The sequence below is a fragment of the Zootoca vivipara genome, chromosome 6, assembly GCF_963506605.1.
Source record: "Zootoca vivipara chromosome 6, rZooViv1.1, whole genome shotgun sequence".
Lineage (NCBI taxonomy): Eukaryota > Metazoa > Chordata > Lepidosauria > Squamata > Lacertidae > Zootoca > Zootoca vivipara.
In genome coordinates, this window is record NC_083281.1 from 21,107,602 (window position 1) to 21,128,823 (window position 21,222).

The following is a 21,222-nucleotide window of genomic DNA, read 5'->3' on the forward strand; positions in this document are numbered from 1 at the left end:
AAAATCTGAAAGGAGACTCTGGTCGCTTCCAGGCGACCTGTTTATTACACTTTCATCCTGATTTGTTTGCACAAGGTTTGCAGGGAGGTTAGACGACATGTATATTTACCGAGTACACATTCTGATTTCTTTGAGGGGAGTTTGAAGGACGTCAGCTCTTATCTCATTATACATGATAAGCGATCTTCAGCCATCTCAACCCTTGCTTTTTCATGCAAAACCATTTGCAGTCGTTTTCGGTCATCAACAGCTATCAGTCAGTCAATCACCCACTTCCACCACCCTTCTGAGTGATCTCCCCTCCCCATCCCCACCCCTCCCCACCCCTTCTCTACATAAGTGCCTGGGGACTTCTATTTCACTGTATCTGAAGAAGTGTGCATGCACACGAAAGCTCATACCAAAATAAAAACTTAGTTGGTCTTTAAGGTGCTACTGAAGGAATTTTTTTATTTTAGGTCAAGCAATCGCCATCTCATACTTTACAAGGACAATTTCCCCCATCATTTTCCTTATTGCAATAAAATCTGATTTTGGGGGGAAGCAGGTCTGCTGCAAAACAGCAGCCCAATCGTCTTCAGAAGAGCAACCTGAATTTGCAGGAATGAGAATGAATCCCACTTGGAAGCAGCAGTGGTCTGGAAATGCCCTAGAAGTGCACAAGTGTGTGTGTGTGTGTGTGTGTGTGTGTGTGTGTGTGTGCGCGCGTGTGTGCATGCGTGTACACAAGTTCAAACTTGAAATTGTGGTATTTGCTGCTTCTATCACTTGAGTGTTGACACCACCTTGTGGATGTGGCTAATATAGCATCCACCCAACCTAGAAAAGCTTCATGCACACACAGCTAGCTGGAAATGCTAACCAAAACTAACTCTTTACCACTCGTAACACAGGCCAGATTCAACCCTGGCCTCAGAAGGTCTGAAACAAGAAATATTGGACCCTTCCTTCTGAGTTTGCTCCCAAAAGAGGGGAAAAAAGGCATCAGAACAATTTACAAAAACTAGCACCCTGCCAAACAATGACGCAGCTAGGCAAGGAATGGGACGTGGCAATGATGGCATGGACACTGTCCAGTCAGAGCCTGCGGCATGAGCACCATTCTCACAAGGAAAGGAGGAAGTTCTTGTGATGCATTGGCAGGAGCGGGAAATCGCTGTTTCCCAGCAATGATGCTTTGAGTGCTGAGCGACTTTCTGCTGGCAGGAGGGGCTGTCTGTGTGATGTGGTTTGCGCAGATTGTGCCGTTCTCCTGGGAAAACCGGTACCCGTCTGAAAAGGCACCCAGGAGTCACTGGAAAATACAGAGGACCCACTTGGCTCTGTCACGCCGGCTTCCTTCGCCCTTAGCGGGGGAAGTCCGTGCGGTTCAAGGCTGTGAGGCGAAGAGCTGCAGAGGAGCAGGACCATATTTTCCCCTGGCAAACAGGGAGCTGCTTTTCTAGGTGACAACCAGTGCGATGGAGAGTTCAGTCTTGTATGGCTGCTGCCCCCAATGGAAGCAATCTAGGCTGGCGATGGGATGCCGGAGGGGCAGGGGTACCTTCCAGCGGAGCAGATTGTGCATTGCAGATGGCATCAGCTGTGCAAACACAAAATGGATTAGGTGACATCTGGCTGCTCCTCTTGGCTCTGGAGAGGGCGGAAGCTTTCAAGTCAGGTAAAGGAGGCATTGCCTGGCCAGGAGCACCCTAAAGAGCCAGCGTGGCTTAGTGGTTAGAGTATTGGACTAGGACCTGGGAGACCAGGGTTCAAATCCCCACTCAGCTATTATTAATTATTATTATTATTATTATTATTATTATTATTATTATTATTATTATTATTATACCGGCCTTTACCAGGGGGTCTCAGTCATGAAGCTCAGTAGGTGACCTCAGGCCAATGGCTATTTCTTAGCCCAACCTACCTCACAGGGTTGTTGAGAGGATAAAACGGCAGAAAAAAACCCACATACCCTATCTCAGTGGTGTAGTGTAAAGGAGCTGGGGGGGGCTGTAGCCCTGGGCACAGAATCTTGGGGGCACAAACCAGGCACACCCTGCAGAGATCCTTGTTGCACCCTGCCTGGCTCCGGCAGCTCAAAGTCACTCTCTTTCAGCCTGACCAAGCTTACTGGATCGTTGATGAGGGGCAAACGAAGGAAGCATTAAAAAAAAAAATACTGAAAAACTGCAGTGGGGCTCTCCCACACCCCCTCCTTCCAAGCAGCTTGGGGGTGCATTTCAGCTGCTGCACAACGATCCTACGAGGTAGCTGAAGCCAGAAGATGGATGCTTACCCAAGGCCACCCATAGCTGGTTGGAACAGGTTCTGCTGAAGGACTCTGTGTAACATATGAAGTTTGCATCCTTCCAGCAATGGACATTGCTCCGATTTCTCCCTTCCCTCTTCCCTCTTCCCCTCCTGCTCCTCTCACTGTCCTTTTTCATTCTGCTCTTCTATCACTAGGTGGAGCTTTGATTCAGCACACAGGTCTCATATTCTCCTGTGATATTCATATGCAATTGGCCTAACCTTCCCTCGTCAGTCAATCAACTTCAGTCTTTGGTTGATTAATCTGCTGGCGACGTCTCTTACCCATCTCCGCTGCCGTCTCAGCCACAATCAGCTCAGCTGCTGCTCCCCAGGAAACGGAGAAGTTGCCAGGGTGTCCCAGGGCGCTGCTGAAGGGGGGCTGCCCTGGGGGAGACTTGGCAAGGGGCGATGAAGCATCCAGTGGGCAGAGGAGGAGGCCTGAGCAGAGAGTCAAAGAGTTGGCATCAGCTGACCGCCCATGAAGTTAATAATAATAATAATAATAATAATAATAATAATAATAATAATAATAATTTATTTATACCCCGCCCATCTGGCCGGGTTCCCCCAGCCACTCTGGGCGGTTTCCAACAAAATATTAAAATACAGAAATCCATCAAACATTAAAAGCTTCCCTAAACAGGGCTGCCTTGAGATGCCTTCTAAAGGTCTGGTAATTGTTGTTCTCTTTGACCTCTGGTGGGAGGGCATTCCACAGGGTGGGTGCCACTACCAAGAAGGCCCTCTGCCTGGTTCCCTGTAACTTGGCTTCTCATAGCGAGGGAACCGGCAGAAGGCCCTTGGCGCTGGACCTCAGTGTCTGGGCAGAACGATGGGGGAGGAGACGCTCCTTCAGGAACTCATGGGCAGGGCCGGATTTAGGTTTGATGAGGCCCTCGGCTACTGAAGGTAATGGGGCCCTTTATAGGTCCAGCTGTCCTTTGTCAACAACAAACGGCCGCTGTTTTTGGTGTTGAATATATATGCTCTAGGGTAATTTATGGACCTAATAGGTCCATAGCCATTTGCACATGCAGAATGTGGGCACCCTATACAGTCATACCTCCGTTTACGACCACAGTCGGTTCCAGGGAGCCGGTCGCTCCCTGAGTTTGTTGCTCCCCGAGGCACGCTTCTGCGCATGCGCAAAGCGCCGATAGAACGGTTCTGCGCACTGCACAGATCGCTTCTGCGCATCCGAGCACTGCGGAACCTGGATGTAAACACTTCTGGGTCCACAGTGGTCGGAAACCGAAGCGGTCACAAACGGAGGAGGTCGCAAACCGATGTTTGACTGCATATAGAAATGAGCAAACCAGTGATATTTTCGGGAGCAGGCTAGCAGGCGGGGCCCATGTCTTACATCAAGGGAACCTACACAACACAAAACAAAACACTGTTGCTGTATGTAGGTTTTATTTTATTTGTTTTTTATCTTATATTTTGGAAATGTACATCCAGGTGTTTTTCCCCTTTAAATTTTTTTGGGGCCCCCAAGAGAGTGGGGCCCTAAGCTATAGCTTGTTTAGCTTATACGTAAATCCGGCTCTGCTCATGGGCACATTTATCCTTGCATTGCAGGGGAGTTGACTCGATGACCCTTGAGGTCCCTTACAACTCTGCAATTCTATGATCCCACGTCCTGGAATTTCGAGAGAGCACTGGGGGAAGCACCCACTCTGGGTTGCAACAAATGCAAGTCACCATAAATGTGCAATCTGCAGGGGAGAAGCAGCAAGGGGGAGGGTGTGCTTAACCCACCTCTCCCTGCTGCTTTGCCCCTGCACTTTCCTGGCCTCTTCCCTCATATTCACTGAATGATTATTGCTTCTGGGAGCCCCTGTTGGAGGGAAAGCTCATTTGGGGGGGGGATGGTGGGTGGGACAAGGGTAAACTCTCCCCTGCCTGGTGCTTCTTCACTGTAATTTGTTCCTCTCTGCCTCCTCGAGGGGAAGCAGAAACTGGAGTCCTCTCTGCCATTTGACAGGCTCTGGAGTTAGATGTCATTCAAGCAAATGTCTGCAGACTGGCCAGGACATCCTCTGCAACTCCCACTCCACACCAAATGTAAGAATAGCTTACTGGATGAGGCCTATTGGCCCATCCAATCCAGCATCCCATTCTCACAGTGGCCAACCAGACTAGCTCAGTGTTTCCCAGACTTGGGTCGCCAGCTGTTTTTGGATTACCACTCCCATCATCCCTAGCTAACAAGACCAGTCGTCAGGGATGATGGGAATTGTAGTCCAAAAAGCAGCTGGAGACCTGAGATTGGGAAACACTGAGCTAGCAGAATCCAAGCACCAGAGCCCTCTCCTGTAGTTTCCAGCCACTGGTATTCAGAAGAATTTACGGGAAAGCTTCAGGCCAGAAAACGTGGGGTTTGTTTCCTCCTCCCGCTTGCCTCCAGCAGTGGAGGCAAGTGCATAGCCCTCATAGTTAGCAGCCACCAATAGCCCTCTCTCCTCTATGAATTTGCCCAATCATCTTTTCAAACCACCCAAGTTGGTGGGCGTCACTGCCTCCTGCAGGAGGGAGTTCCGCAGTTTAACTATGCACTGCGTAAAGGAAAATGCTCTTTTGCCTATAATGACTCTTCCAGCATTCAGCTTCACTAGATGCCTCTGAGTTCTGGTGGAGGGAGAGAGAGAGAGAAAGAGAGAGAGAGAGAGAGCAAAACTTAAGAACTGGGTACCACTCACCTGGTAGTCAGGGATAGGTAGGGGGGTCTTCTTCTGCCTCTGCATGTTTAGCCGAGGCGGCACTGGCGGGGTTTGCAACTTGGGGGTGGCGCACGGAGATGAGACAGCATTCGCTGCCTGGAGCTGAGGGTTGGTGCAGAAGAGGAAGGGCAGAATTAATCCGGATCTTGCCCCATAGGCTGCACTCCCCACCCCACCCTACCTTGTTCTACCGACCTCTTTCCCCTGGCGCATCATGGCCAGTTCCTGAAGCACCACCTCCACGTCTTCCAAATCCCCCTCATCCCCCTCGTCCTCCAGGCCAGCATTGTCTTCTTTGTAGCTGAAGGCATCGATGAGGATGTCTTCGTGGCCCCAGATCTCCCGGCGACAGAAGGGGCAGGTATGAGCTTCGGAGAGCTAGGGGGCAGAGAAGGCTGCGTTAGAATTTGCCAGGCTGGCGTCAAGGGCGGCTGTGTGCCCGAAGGGGGAACTGGGAGGCGGAATCCTGTCCGGGTCGCTGTTAAAGGCGAATCTACATAATTTGCACACAGACTGCCCATGAAACAGGCCCTTTCCTGAATTTTGCAGCACCCTTCTCCAGACAATCAGATGAGGAGGGGGGCCTCAATAATAATAATAATTATTGAGGTTCCCCTTGAGCTCCTTGGAGAAAGAGGTGGGAAAATAGATGCAATAAATAAACAGTAAATACTGGGCATGTTCAGTCTTCACTGGATTGAGTTTTTGGGGGTGTTTGTAGTTTCCCCTCTCTTTTATCACCCCTTGTGATGCTAGGAGGTAGCAACATGCCCAAATTATGCACCTAAGGTTTGTGGTTGTGTGGGAATTTGAACTATGCCATCCCTCGTTTAAATCTGACTCCCTAACTGTAAGAGACACACGATCTCCGAGTTTGTTAAAATACGATGGGCCAGAGAATTGGTTTATTACGCTGCCGAACGATAAGGAGCAGCTTATCTCCGAAATGTGATGTGGAGAATTAAGAGAGCGAGAGAGAGCCTAATGAACCGGCTCATTCAAATGGGCCATTAAGCCTGATGGAACTGATAAATCCAGATGCGTGGCGGATGAACTTGTCAACTCCCTGTACTGCCGTCTCCAGTCTCAAATGATTTTCTTAATGATTTATGGAAGCTTGACCGGGGGTTAGATTACAATCTCAGGGCCATATTTCAAAATGGAGATACGTAGACAGAGATATAAAACAAAGAAGGTGCATTTAGAAATAGCAAACCAGGGGTGGAGAAACTTCAGCTCTGCAGACGATGGTGGACTACAGCTCCTATTATCCTTGACCAGTGACCATGCTGGCTGGGGCTGATGGGAGTCAGAGTTTAGCCACGACTGGAGACTGGCAAGTTCCCCATCCTTGTACAGTAGTACTTTGGTTCTCAAACGCCTTGGCACTCAAACAACTTGGATCCCAAACACTGCAAACCCGGAAGTAAGTGTTCCAATTTGCGAACTTTTTTTGGAAGCCGAATGTGCTCCATTTTGAGTGTTACGCTTCCGATTTGAGTGTTACACTGAGGTCTGTCTGTTTCTGCTATTTATTTTGCATTTTTGTTTTTGTGGCTCTTTTTGTGACTGTTCAGCTACTGATTGATGGATTGTGTGACTGCAGTACATTGTTTATTGCTTTCATTTTATGGATCAATGGTCTCGTTAGATAGTAAAATACATGTTAAACTGCTGTTTTAGGGGTTGTTTCTAAAAGTCCGGAATGGATTAATCCATTTTGCATTACTTTCTATGGGAAAGCGTGCCTTGGTTTTGGAACGCTTTGGTTTGGGAACAGGACTTCCGGAACGGATTAAGTTTGAGAACCAAGGTACCACTGTACTGACTGGATGAACATTTCAGCAAGATGGAATCAGTATTATGGGCTGGTTGGAAGCAGAGGAATGGAGGGAAGAAGCAGCTGGGGATGTGACAGTTCATCTTGTGGAGCACATTAAGGAAAACTATAACAAGAAGGAGCTCAGCCACACCGTGTAGTCTTATGTCACTTCAACAGCCATGGCTTTCTCCAAAGAATCCTGGGAACTGTAGTTTGCTTGCCACAGAACGACCTAGTCCTCTGACCTGTTTAACAGCCGGTCCCTCCTCCCAGGGAACTCTGGGAACTGTAGTTCTGGGAGGGGAATGGAGGCCTCCTAACAAGTCTCAGCAAAATTCCCATAGTGATTTTTTTTACAAAGGTTTGTTAAGGGTGCTGAGAGGAGGCCCCTATTCGCCTACAGAACTACAATTCCCAGAGTCCCCTGAGGAGAGGGATTGACTGTTAAACCACTCTGAGGAACTGTAGTTTTGGGAAGGGAAATAAGGGTCTCCAAACAACCCTCTGCACCCTTAACAAATGACAGCTCCCAAGATTCTTCGGAGGGAAGCCATGACTGTTAAAAGTGGCATAATGCTTAACGTGGAATAGCATTAAGAGTGGCTGACGGTCTCTGCGAATGAGGGCAAGAAGGCAGAAGGTTCTTCAGATCTTTTGCTCATCGAAGGAAAGTCACTTGAAGACTTTCTGTGGCACATTTTGCAGGAACTGAATGTTAACCAGCAATGGGGTTCCCCTCAGGACGCAAGGGAGGAATGTTCTAAGAGGAAGGTACGCTTGGCAAATCCACACCGTGATCAACTCCCGCCCAGAAACCAATGTCCCCACTGTGGAAGGAGGTGTGGATCCAGAATTGGCCTCCACAGTCACTTATGGACCCATTGTTAAAACCATGTTTCGGAGGGTCTCCACTCGATCAGAGCAATAAAAAGGAAAGGGAGAGGAGACAGTAAGGTGTTAGTTCGCAAGAGAAGCAGCTGCTTGCATAAGGCAGCGAGGCCCAGCCACGCAGGGTGAAGGGGCAGGGGCCTGGGAAAGGTTGGGGGTCGAGCCCTCACCTGCCACGTGTTGAGGCAGCCCCGGCAGAGGAGATGCCCACAGGGCTGGATCCGGACATCCTTGTCGTTCTCGGCGCAGATCTTGCAGAGCTGGAAGGTGGAGCCCACCTGGCAGTAGAGTTCGAACTGTTCCTGCGGGAAAAGCAGAGAAAGGGGTATGGGATGGCGACTTGAGAGAACAAAGGGCAGCATGGCTTAATGGTTGGAGCGCTGCACTCGGAGACCCATGTTTCAATCCTCACTGAACCCTGAAGCTCAGGGGGTGACCTTGGGCCAGTCGCTGCCTCTCAGCCTCACCTACCTCACAGGGTTGTTTGGAGGTTACATTTGGGAGAGGGGAAAGCTAGGGATAGGCATGCACTGTTTTTCACCAAAGGCCTGGCGAAACGCAACCGTCTTAACCTGCCATTTTTAATGGCAAAAACAAAGAGGAATAAAGGTGGATTTCTCCAGGGTGTCGTAGGCCGCAAACAAAATCCCCCCTATCCTGGGTGGATCTAAACACAGGAAACCCAACCCCCGCTATAAATAAGTCAGAAATTAGATCGTTTTAACAAAAGATTAAAAAAAGAAACCTATGGAAAATCGCATTTTAAAATTTCCTGCTCTCTGGTGCCATCTGGTGTTGCATGTTTATAGCACATTCAAATAGCTGTTTCTTTACTAATGTAGCTGAGTCCGCAGCTGGCACCCACCTAGCAGCTGCAGATATGTGTGCTGGAAACCTAGCATCTGATGAATGCATTTTTTTATTCTGCTTTTCTTGCTGTCTCTCTACTCGGAGCGCTTAATTTTTAAAGCCCAAAGTCTTAGCCACATGCTCAAGTTGGGGGAAGAGCACAAGGAGACTTACTTGCGAGACCTGGATTCGGTTTTGGGATGACACCTCCATCAACTCGGCCAGATCCGGATTTGCATTCTTCCCGTCGGCATACAGATAGCTGCAGAAGGGGGATGGGATAGAAATTCAATCCAGGTCTCACGTGAAGCTGAATCTTACAAATCTGCACCTTCCAAAAAAGCACCATGTGAACCGGATCACAAAAAATGTGTGCACTTTAAGCTTCTTGGACGAAAGGTGAAATATAAATATAAATATAAATAATATAAATATAAAATTAGTAACAATAATCGAACACCCGCAACTCCAGCCCTGCCCACCGCCAATCCCCATCACCTACAATCCCTCCTTGCGCCCGTCAATCAGCGCCTGGAAGAGGGGCTTGTTCTGTGGGATGGTTTGCAAGATGCTCCCGTCTTCCGTCACGTAGCCGATGGCCCACTGGCCAAGCCGGGTGCAGCTCAGGCGGAAAATATAGCTGAAATGGAGAGAGGTCCAGCGAGAGGTCAATATTGTGGCAATACAGCAGTGGGAGCTGGCGGCACAGACTGAATGTGGTTCTTTTTGGGGGGTTGTTTTTATGTTGATTATATATTTTGTGGTTTTATATTTCGATTTTGTTTTTGAATTGCCCTGAGGACCTCCGGTTATAGGGCAGTATAATAATAATAATAATAATAATAATAATAATAATAATAATAATAATATGCCCCCTGGATGAAATGCAAAACAGCCGCTGCCAGTCAGTGTAGACAATGCTAGGTGGACCAATGTTCCAATTTGATTTAAGGAAATTTTCCTGTGTTCCAAATAGTAGTCTACCTGCAGTTGCCACGAATTGAACCCGGGACTTTTGGCATGCAAAGGAGGTGCTCTAACCACTGAGCAGCAAGGTCCTTGCTTGGGGTTAGACCAGGCACCCTCCTAGGGTCCCTTCCAGCTCTCAAACGGCATGATCCCCTAGCATGGCAGCCACCCGACCTGTTTTACTAACCATAGGAGCATCATAGAGGCAGGAAAGGTGGTGGTGGGGGGACACAGCCGCCGCCGCCGCCACTCCTCCTCCTCCCTTTGCTCGCTGAAGGTGCCTCGGCTGTCAAGGGATTCCAGAGCAAGGCAGGATTTTAGATTTGGGCAATTAGAGCACATTAGGGCACTCTGCTGCCCCAGTGATCAATCCACCACCACCACCACCACCAGTCCCCAAACCCTCAAAACAACACTGGACTTTTGAGGTTAGGAAAGCAACGAGAAAAATGCAGGGTGAATGAACAATTAGCAGGAAATGATGCAAATATCTCACAAATTGTGTAACTATCCCACAAAGAGCCCAGGAATGCACACGACGCGGAGTTCTTCAAACCTTCTTTCAGAGTGGCTTAAGTTGTGTTTTCCTTGAAGTTTCATTGTATGTATCATAGCTCGGTCAGCGTTACCTCGAAACCCCAAACCCCTTGTGTTTTTCAGTGTTCCTAAATGATTAGCTTGGGAGCATACAGAACCACAACTCCTCAGTGGGTGACCTTAGGAGCCCGTCCTCAATGGCCAACTCGCCTCCTTTCACTCTGATTGGCTCCAACCAGCACAAAGGGTGAGAAGACTTCTTAGTGGCTGGAAATCTCCCCATTCATGCTGGCTGGGCGCCTCTAGGACGCTAGAGGCAGGGACCCCGCCCCGGTGCAGAAATAGAAAGGGGATTTTGGCCCTCCCGTGACCCCAGACTACTATACCTCGGCCCACCAGCATATCAGGAATGAATGCAGGACAGACGTTCCTTATTGTATAACTGCCCCATAACAAATCAGAACAAAGGCTTGAGAAAGAACGGACCTGGTCTAACCGCCGCGTACACTTTGTGCAAGCAAATCGGGATGAAGGCGGAATAAAAACTGGGGGGTCCCTGAGAAAACCAGTTCTTAAGTGACGCAAGGAGGCCTGCTCGGGTAGAACTGGTCGAGGGCGCCATTTTACCTGCCGGGCTTGTTGGTGTAAGCCTGCAGGCGTGCCTTCACTTCGTCGTAGGTGAGGAAAGCCATGTATCCCGGGTGCGTGACCGCGAGGTACGTCCAGTTCTTGAGCAATGTCGGCCAAGGCTGCAGGGGAGGGAGCAGAGAGGCATCAGCAAGCGGCCGGGAGCCGTTATAAATGTAAGAGAGGTGGGGAGAGAACCTGTTTCAGCCCGAGGGCCACATCCCCTTCTGGCAAGCCTTCCAGGGGCCGCATGCTGGTGGTGGGTGGGACCAGGGGCAAAGTAGGCGGAGCAACAGGTGCAAATTTTCCCTTTCCGGGGTAGGCTTACTTCTACACACAAATAGTCCTCCATCCAGGTATTATTAAGGGGGCATTTCCAAGCAGGCAAAAACACTCACAGAGGATGCAAAGCAGGGAGGAGGTGCAGCCCGGAAAGAGGCCTGGGGGGCAGAGAAAGAGGTCCAGAGGACCACATTCCCTACCTCTGATATAAGAAAAGTCCTCCTATATTAGGCCAAAGGTCTAGTCCAGGGCTTCTCCAGCTATTTTTGGACTACAACTCGCATCATCCCAAGGACAATATCTCACTCAGTCCTGATACACATAATAATTTGCAATACATTGCCAGGTCAAAAATTATGGGGGTGGGGAGCAGGGACACCCCTGCCCACTGACAAGGGCTCTACAAAATGACATGAGGAACCAAAAGCTGCAATAGCCTGACCACACAGCCCTAATAATGACTTTATGATTTTTAAGCCTGGCAATGTATTGCAAATTATTATAACACAGTAAGACATACATGTACATACATTAAAAACTCCCCGATACAGGGCTGCCTTCAGATGTCTTCTAAAAGTTATGTAGTTATTTATCTCTTTGACATCTGAAGGGAGGGCGTTCCACAGGGTGGGTGCCACTACCGAGAAGGCCCTCTGCCTGGTTCCCTGTAACTTCACTTCTCACAGGGAGGGAACTGCCAGAAGCCCCTCGGAGCTGGACCTCAGTTAACAACAACTTCTCCCATATTCACACCACCCATTTAAAGCGCTATGATACCACTTTAACTGTCAAAGAATTCTGGGAGCTGTGGCTTATTAAGTGTGCTGAGAGTTGTTGTTGGGGGAACCCTATTCTCCTCCCAGAACTACAATTCCCAGAGTTCCCTTGGAAGAAGAGGTATTGACTGTGAAAACACTCTGGGAATTGTAGCTCTGTGAGGAGAATACGGGGGTCTCCTCACAGCTCTCTGCACCTTTAACATGGGGCTTGAGCCTTGACATCTCAGAATGTAGAACACGGTATTTGGAAGGCAGGGCAAACTGACTTACAGGAAGCTTTCGACAAGAACTTTGCAAATGGGTCAGAGGGCTGCCAGCTCCACCTGACAAACAACTAGCTGCCTCCTTCATGACACCCGTCACCCCCTTCCTCCACACCCCTCCATGGAAGATCTTTGTCTTGTGTTTGCGTTTTTCGCGCCTCTTGCAAGGAGAGCAGCTGACCACAGGGCAGGATGTGGCTGGTGTACGTCCATCACTCATTCAAGGCTGCCGTGCGTGGGTGGTGATAGCAGAAGGGGGTCAGCAGAGGTGGGCGAGGAGCCAAAGTTTCCATCTCTTGGCTAGGTTTAATTTCACAAAGGTGCAGGGAGGAAGTGTGTTCAGTTTTTTAAAAAACAAAAACAAAAAACACCTCCCCTCACTGAACATATAAAGGCAACAGGCAACACAACAGAATGTGTGTTCCATGTACCCCTCTAATAGCATACTTGGGCGGGGGGTGGCATGACAACGGGAAATGGAGATAAAATAGGACCACTGAGAGCAGTTTTCCTAAAATTAGCCCTGGCGTTCCTCTGATTCATAAGATCAGCCCCCATTTTCTGTGTTTGCACCCCCTAAATTCCCATTCTGTTTAAAAATAAAATAAATATACCATTATATTATTGTCCTCTTGGTTTTATGTTGTATTTTTGTTTTCAAGATTTGTTTTTTGTTTCACTATCGTACACTATTTGGAGGTTTTTTGTTTTTTTTAAAAATGACATCAGTTTATAAATGCTTAAAAAAACAAACAAATACATTTCAGTGCCCAAGTATTCCAATGCTGCTTATTTTGAATGTGAGGAGTCAAAGGAGAGGAAAACGTTTCATTTTCAGTGTTAAACCTCCTGCGCCCTGCCCAGGGAGGGATAACAGATATCCATGTTAAGGGGTTTTTTATTTCATAAAGGTAAAGGGACCCCTGACCATTAAGTCCAGTCGTGACCGACTCTGGGGTTGCGACGCTCATCTCGCATTATTGGCCGAGGGAGCCAGCGTACAGCTTCCGGGTCATGTGGCCAGCATGACAAAGCCGCTTCTGGCGAACCAGAGCAGCACATGGAAACGCCGTTTACCTTCCCGCCGGAGTGGTACCTATTTATCTACTTGCACTTAGACATTCTTTCGAACTGCTAGGTTGGCAGGAGCAGGGACCAAGCATCGGGAGCTCACCCTGTCACGGTGAAATAACTATGAAAGTTATTTCATAGACTTGTTCTAATTTCTATTATATCAAAAGCCTGGAATGTATTACTGCTGTCTACGCCCCCCCCCCAATTCTTTGTCCCTGCTTCAATATTTCGCAAAAACGACGATTCCGTTTTGCGTTTGATTTTGTATTTTAATAAAACAGTAAATAAATATAAATAAATAGATTTCCGTTTCCTCTCCCCAAGTATTCCGGTTTTGCTTCTTTCGAAGGTGGGGAGGGCAAGACATTTCGTTTTTAGGGTTAAAACCAACTCCCAGGTCCCACTAAATCCCAGGTGTACCTGAAAGAGGCGAGTGAAAATGTCAAACTCAAATACGGAGATGTGCCCATTGCAGGTGAGGTCGATGGTAGATCTCAGGGCTAAGGCCATTGGGCCGGGATCCACAGGGTGGACACGATCAAGTCCTTCTCGAAATTCAGACCAGGATACGAGGCTTCTGCAGAGAAACAAAAGGGTGCCGCCAAATTCAGAGTAAGGAGGGTCACTGGCCAATTGGAATATGCCCAGACGAGGGCAACCAGGGCTAGCAAGAGAATGAATGAAACACTATTCATTCGAAGCACTGTGAGGCCACTTTCATTAGACTTGGCTTCCCCCAAAGAATTCTGGGAGCTGCGGACTGTGGAGGATGCTACAATCCCCAGAGTGGTTTAGCATTCAATCCCTCCTCACCAAGGAGCCTTGGGAACTGTAGTATGTGAGGAGAACAGGGGTTGTCTTAAGAAACTCTCAGAGCCCTTAAGGAACTACAGCTCCCAGGATTCTTTGGGGGAAGCCATGGCTGTTTAAAGTGGTATTGCGGTGCTTTAAATGTTGCCTGGGGGAGAGACAAGGGGAATGAAAAGATGGTTTCAGCAGTTAAGGAGGGTCAATTAGGGACCTTCCAGACTGCTGGATTCTTGGGTTTGTTTGCAGATATATTCTGCAATATGGCATTGACCTAATCATAGCACATTATTGGATGCTTTATACTGGACTGTGCACACATTCGGCCTTGTCAGTTGTTCTGTGATGCTGTCTTGTATCAGTGCTGCTTGGACAGGTGCTCTTGCGCTGTAGCGCGAGAAAACCTGGAGATATATAACATATGTACACATACTGGAGGATTGGTAGTGTAACATTTACTCTATTTATTTGTTGGATTTTCTATTCCACTTTATTCCACTTGGTTCTCCCTCTTCTCATTTAATCCCCACAACGAGCATGTGAAGTAGGCTAGGCTGAGAGGCAGTGGCTGCCTCAAGGTCACCCAGCGAGCTTCAGGGGTTGGACTAGATGATCCTCAGGGTCCCTTCCATCACTGCAATGCTATGATTCTACGGCCGAGTGGAGAGTCGAACCCTGGCCTCCCAGGTCCTAGTCTGACTCTCTCCAGGGTTTCCCAAACTCGGGTCTCCAGCTGTGAGTTTTTGTTTTTGTTTTGGACTACAATTCCCACCATCCCTGACCACTGGTCCTGCTAGCTAGGGATGATAGATGTTGTAGTCCAAAAACGGGGTGAAGGCCTGAGTTTGGCAAACCCTGTGCTATTAACCCCTACAGCACAAGATTTCAGCAGGAAGTTCCGGGACCTGCACCGATCGGAAGCAAAGGCAGAACATCTGCCCCGAAACTTGTGCAGGCACAAACAGGATCAAAAGCAGGATCGTGTACGAACCCCCACCCCCTGCTACCATCCTGAGTCACGTATGACCCCCCCCCCAAACCATTACGAATTCACAATAAACAGCGCAACAGGAGGCTGTGTTGTGTTCAGGGCCGGATTTAGGTTTGATGAGGTCTTAAGCTACTGGGGTATGTGGGTGGCGCTGTGGTCTAAACCACTGAGCCTAGGGCTTGCCGATCAGAATGCCGGTGGTTTGAATCCCCGTGGCAGGGTGAGCTCCTGGCCACATGACCCAGGAAAACTGTCTGCGGACAAACACTGGCTCTCTCGGCCAGTAAAGTGAGATGAGAGCCGCAACCCCCGAGTCGTCCGCAACTGGACTTAACGGTCAGGGGTCCTTTACCTTAAGCTACTGAAGGTAATGGGGCCCTTTATATGTCCAGCTGTCCTTTGTCAACAACAAATTGTCGCTGTTTTATGTGTTGAATATATGCTATATGGTAATTTATGGACCTAATAGGTATCTAAGGCCATTTGCACATAACAAAATGTGTATTTTATCAAAGTAATCGTTGAACTGAAATATAATTAAGAAGAAGTATATTAATAGTGAAGGGACACGGGTGGCTCTGTGGGTTAAACCACAGAGCTTAGGGCTTGCCGATCAGAAGGTCGGCGGTTCGAATCCCTCGCGATGGGGTGAGTTCCCGTTGCTCAGTCCCAGCTCCTGCCAACCTACCAGTTCAAAAGCACCTCAAAGTGCAAGTAGATAAATAGGTACTGCTACCGGTACAGCGGGAAGGTAAATGGTGTTTCCATGTGCTGCTCTGGTTCGCCAGAAGCGGCTTTGTCATGCTGGCCACATGACCTGGAAGTTGTGTGCTGGCTCCCTCGGCCAATAATGCGAGATGAGCGCGCAACCCCAGAGTCGGTCACGACTGGACCTAATGGTCAGGGGTCCCTTTACCTTTACCTTTATATTAATAGTGAAAGACAATTAAGAAGTATATTAATAATGAAATAATTATTAAGCTCTAACTTAAAATGATTTTTATTTGTAACAAACTTACTAATGCAAACACATTGGCATTTGGCAATAACACAAGTTCCTTTAGAAACACAGTTTACAAAGACTCATAATCTAATCTCCAGAAACTTGCTATAACATGAAATAGTAATAGGTGTAAATATATGATGCAAACTACTAATAATTATAAGTAGCAGAATGTAGGCACCCTATATCTAGAAATAAGCAAACCAGTGATATTTTCGGGAGCAGGCTAGCAGGCGGGGCCCATGACTTACATCATAGGAGCCTACACAACACAAAACACTGTTGCTGTAGGTAGGTTTTATTTTATTTGTTTTTTATCTTATATTTTGAAAATGTACATCCAGGTGTTTTTTTCCTTTAAATTTTTTTTTGGGGGGGGGCAAAAGAGTGGAGCCCTAAGCTATAGGTTGTTCAGCTTATACGTAAATCTGGCACCGGTGTGTTGCAGTAGGAAGAGTAACATGTTTGTGCTGTTGTCCCAAGCCGGAGCGACCTGCAGGGAGGGTCCTACCTTGAACCCCACGTCTCCCTCCAGAAGGTCTGGGCCTCGGGCTTGCTGAGCTGGTAGGTGCTGCCGCGGTCTTGCCCATCGGGGAACAGAGCCTGCAGTTCGGCCACCATGTGGCTGAAGATCAGGGACAGCTTGGTGAGATTCCTCCTGCAGCAAGAGAAGGGGAAGTGGGGAAGGCCAACCAGCCAGTCAGTCAATCAATCAATCAATCAATCACACACAACTGGACTTAGCTGTAGGCACAAATGATAATCATTTACCAGCGCTGCCTGGGGAGGCAATTTTTACAAGCACACACAACGAAGAATCGGCACAGCGGGTGTGAAATATAAAGCCATTTCCTGCTTCTCGCAACACCTCCAATGGATACTTTGGTTGATATGCCTGCATTGCAGGGGGTTGGACTAGATGACCCTCAGGGTCCCTTCCAGCTCTGTGGTTCTATGATTCCAATTGCCCTCCCCCCTTTGACTCATAGTGTTGAAAGCCGTTTAGAAATACGCCATTCATAAAAACCACGCCGTGCAGTAATCAGCCACATCTTGCTAATAATAAAATTCAACAGCATGGGCTTTTAACGGATTTTCCTGCGGGTTTCGCGACAGCAAAGCTTCACCTGTTGGATTTCAACTGTGCAGCTGTCAAAGCCCTGGTCAGGACAGGCATTAGGCCTGGCCTCTTCTTGTTGATGGGGACAGGGGGGAAACGTGGAAAATATATGGGTTGTCGTTTAACAACTGCAGAAAAGGCAGAAATATGACAGGTGAAGCACTTTCCTCCTCAACGCCTCTTGGGGCTTGTGGATTAGGTATATGTTGCGGTGGGAGAGGCTGGGTGAGTGGCTCCCGCAGGGTCCAAACAGGGTTGCCGAACAGCCAGAAAGCAAGCCAGGCCTGTTCTGCTCCTGTTCCTTTAACAGCAGGCTGCCATGAGGGAATGAGACAAAGGGACATTATCTGCAGACAGCTGTAAATCAAAAGGGCTGCAGCTCATGGGTTCAAAAGCCAGCAACAAACTTTTATTCATAAGGTCCAATTGTGGCCTTATAAAACAGGAGGGGAGAGGCCCGGGTTACTAAACAACCAGCTGATGAAGGAGGAAACAGAGCTCACTGAGGCTGCAGGTGGATTGGGGGGGGGGGAATGGCCAACTCTGTTTTCTTTCACCTGCTGCTGTGCTGCTATCAGTACGTTAGCATGAAATAATTGCCTGACGAATTTTGCAGTCGAGTTGTTAAACCAAGCAGAGGCCGTACACTTCTGAAAGCACACTTACAAAAGGAATCATGGGAACTGTAGCTCACCTCCCCCCTAAAAAACTACAGTTCCCAGCACCGTTAAGAAACCACAGTTCCCAGGATTCTTTGGTTGTGTGGAAATGTGATTTAAATGTACGCAGCCCGCCACCCACCCACCCCCATTCACCACCCTGGTTTCCATTTCTGCCAAAGCATCTAAATTAAAATTCGTCAGCGCACCTCTTGGAGGGAGAATATTTGTTTATATATAAATGAAGCTCCCTTTAATTATTGGATTGAAGATATGTACAAAAACTCACTACGCATGAGCAAGTTGTGTGCAAACGTAGGCATGCCATAAACAAATGTAACGATATTTGAAATTCGTTTTTATAAATACCATAACGTCTGGCTAACTACAATAAGAATTTCCCCTCTTTTTTTTGGTAATATACACAATATTTGTTGTTCTGCTTTGTTTTCTACATGGGTACTATTTCTTGCTTTTTCTTTTGTGTGTCTTACTTGACCCTGTGCACTCACAATTTTGTACTTTTCTTATTTTTCAGTAAATAATATAAAACCACCCCTCCTCCGCCCCTCTTGCATATAAGGCTCGTAGGTCCAAGATTTCCTTCTGTTCTGCCTTCTCAGGATTTACAGGCACAATGCAGATTTTCCTGATCTGGTGTTAAAAAATGTCTTCCATGTAGAAATGTGCCCCCCCTCCTCACTCTGGTTGCAATGTTTCAAAGCATAAGAGAGCCCCTAAATGATATTGATCTATCCCAGCTTTCGAGGTGTACTTGATTTTAAATTAACCACAGCCCTTATTGCAATTTTTAATCCAGGACTTTCACACCTGAGATGTGTGCTTTCAAGGCCCACCCTATTCCCCTGATTGCAATCTGCTTTAAGCGTTTTTAATTTTAAATTGCTGTATCGCACCTGGGGCTGGTGAAGGGAAGGTAATAATAATTATTACTAGCAAAAATGATAATTGCCCATGTTTTACCACGGCAGAAACTCTGTTTCCCTTAACAGCTGCAGTGGGGCAGGTAGAAATCCAACAGATGAAGCTTTTTCTTGAACTTGTACTGCTCAGAACAAGCTGCCATGGTTGTATTGTTTAGTAGAATACGAGAATTGTAGAGTTGGAAGGGACCACGAGGGTCATCTAGCCCAACCCTGTGCAATGCAGGAATCTTTCGCCCAATGTGGGCCTCGAACCCACAATCCTGAGATTAAGAGTCTCATGCTCCATGCTGAGCAACAACCAGGTTGTTATTTAATTGGGGTTTTTTGCCACAAAGAAGCTGGCAATATAAACAGTGTTGCCTTATCCCAGAGCACCAGCAGGATTACTAGTTTGTAAAACTCCTTCTGGCCAGAATCCTTGGATTTAGCCAGGCAGAAACCTAACAGGTGCGGCCTTCCACCAGCATGCTTGCAACCTGGGAAGAAAGGGAGGCGAAAAGTGTGCCCTTGCACCTAAATCTGGGGGAGCCACTGGGGTGATCTCTAGATGTTGCTGGACAACAGCCGCCACCATCCCTGACCATTGGGCATGCTGGCTGATGGGAGCTGCAGTTCAGAAATGCCAGATTAATCCATATTTGGGGGTGGTGGTCTTTAGCTTTGTCAAATTTGAGGGACCCCACAGCACTAACTACTTCCCCAAAATGTGTGCTATTCTATCAGAAAACAGAAATAATGAACTTTCGCATTTGCAAGCTCACAAGCCAGCTGAAACATACAGTAAGTGTGCAATATCATACCCTCCAAGCTTTCTCCGATGAAAACGGGGACATCCTAGTCAACAACAACAATAACAGCAACAATATTTATACTCTGCCCATCTGACTTGGTTGCCCCAGCCGCTCTGGGTGGCTTCCCATATATAAAAAAACATAATAAAACATTAAATAAAAACATTTTAAAAACCTTCCCTATACAGGGCTGCCTTCAGATGTCTTCTAAAAGTTGTATATTTACTTACCTCCTTGCCTGGTATGAGTCACATAACTCCATACCCTCCAACATTTCTCAAATGAAAATGGGGACATCCTAAGGAAAAGCAGGACATTCCGGGATCAAATCAGAAACCGGGACATCTTCTCTAAATCTGGGACTGTCCCTGGAAAATAGGGACACTTGGATAGCCTGCAATATTTGAAAACTTAGCTTGTTGTTGCTGTTGTTTTAGAGACCCTAAAGCATCACAGAGTTTCACACACTCGCAAATCCAGCACTGGCGACCACCCTTGGTGTCCCAGAAAATGGGGGGCAGCCTAGCAAGATGTTGCAAAACCTAGGATAGCTCAGTTGGCAGAGTGTGAGACTCTCAATGTCAGGGTTGCGGGTTCTAGTCCCACGTTGGGCAAAGGATTCCTGCATTGCAGAGGGTTGGACGAGATGACCCTCGTGGTCCCTATGATTCTATGATTCGCCCTCTTCAACGTGCAAAGATTTAACCCGTTTCTTGACGTTTACCTGGCAGCCGAGCCCTCCTGGAAGATCTCTTCCTTCTCCCTCTTGAAGAGCCTCATGGCTTGCTTGATCTTCTCTAGCAGGTTGGTGAGGAAGACCCGAAAGTAGGTTTCTTCCCAGAGCTGGGCCAAACCTGCCCCGTAGTGTTCCCGAACAAGCCTCAGGTGTTGGTGTGTCTGGGGCAGGAGGAACGGCAGGTGAGGGGGGCTGTTGCGGAGGCCCAGGCGAGGCTGCTCCACCAGGTGCTGCAATTTCGCCAAGCCCTGCAGAGCTTTCTCTAGGGTGCGATGGGCTGAAATCCAGCGAGGGAGCCGGGACGGCCCGGGAAGCGTCTCCATGGCTGTAGGGAGGAGGAAAGGAATCGAAGAAAGGCGAGGCCCAGCCTAGCCGGAGTTCCCCAGTGCCAGCCTCGGAGCCAGGCTAGCAGGCTTCTGAGCGGGCACTGCCTTGCGTCACACAGAAAAGCAGGGAGGAAGGAGGAAAGGTAGAGAAAAAAGAGAGCCAAAGAGCACAGCAGGGGCGTGGAAGGGGGGGAAAAAAACCTCTGACAAACCCCTGAAAAGGAAGCAACAAACAGTGCCGGAGAGCGAGAGAGGCCTTGACAACACACCACAGGGCTGCCCACAACACACAGGGGAGAGTTTTGCAGCGGGAGTGGACAAGCTGATGCCTGCACCAAGCAGGCTTGTTCATCTGCCTCAGGGTATCGCACACCCACCCTGAACACTTCACACACATGCAAAGTGCTCCAGTTATTCACCTCCCACTGCCACTGAATATTCACTGGCTGCTTGTTGTGCACTGGGCGTGTTGTGCAGGCCGCACCAGGGCCGCATTCCCTCCCGCGCAAGCTTCAGAGGGCCGCGTTCGTACCCTCCAACATTTCTCCAATGGAAATAGGGATGCCCCTAAGAGGAAACACAATACAAACAGTTAATAAGGAATGGACAGTATTTCAAGAACACCTTAAAAACGCCACGGATAATGTAAATCTCCTGACAGACTCAGAATGAATCTTGAAAACGTAGAGCAAAATTTGTATAGAAAAAAATATAGGAAAGTAGAATAACAA

The 21,222-nt window shown here is 48.1% G+C and overlaps 1 protein-coding gene across 1 annotated transcript; it reads right to left on the reverse strand.

The window, feature by feature from the left end:
* Positions 1–326: 326 nt before the first annotated feature.
* CBLC (Cbl proto-oncogene C) lies at positions 327–20,806 on the reverse strand. The gene is made up of 11 exons (XM_035120318.2): positions 20,154–20,806; positions 16,424–16,570; positions 13,532–13,688; positions 10,714–10,835; positions 9,083–9,220; positions 8,755–8,842; positions 7,902–8,033; positions 5,217–5,399; positions 5,001–5,123; positions 2,581–2,736; positions 327–1,582 (listed from the first exon to the last, which is right to left on the reverse strand). Exons 1-10 carry the CDS (start codon positions 20,486–20,488, stop codon positions 2,608–2,610), a joined length of 1,554 nt encoding a protein of 517 aa, XP_034976209.1. The 5' UTR covers positions 20,489–20,806; the 3' UTR covers positions 327–1,582; positions 2,581–2,607.
* Positions 20,807–21,222: the final 416 nt, after the last annotated feature.

Bases quoted from the DNA above. Each gene is read 5' to 3' on its own strand.
- CBLC (XM_035120318.2), bottom strand. From the start codon at position 20,488: ATGGAGACGCTTCCCGGGCCGTCCCGGCTCCCTCGCTGGATTTCAGCC. The intron at 16,571-20,153 runs GTAAACGTCAAG...CTCTTGCTGCAG, and splicing joins CAGGAGGGCTCGGCTGCCAG to GAGGAATCTCACCAAGCTGT. The intron at 13,689-16,423 runs GTAGGACCCTCC...GTTTCTCTGCAG, and splicing joins AGGGAGACGTGGGGTTCAAG to AAGCCTCGTATCCTGGTCTG.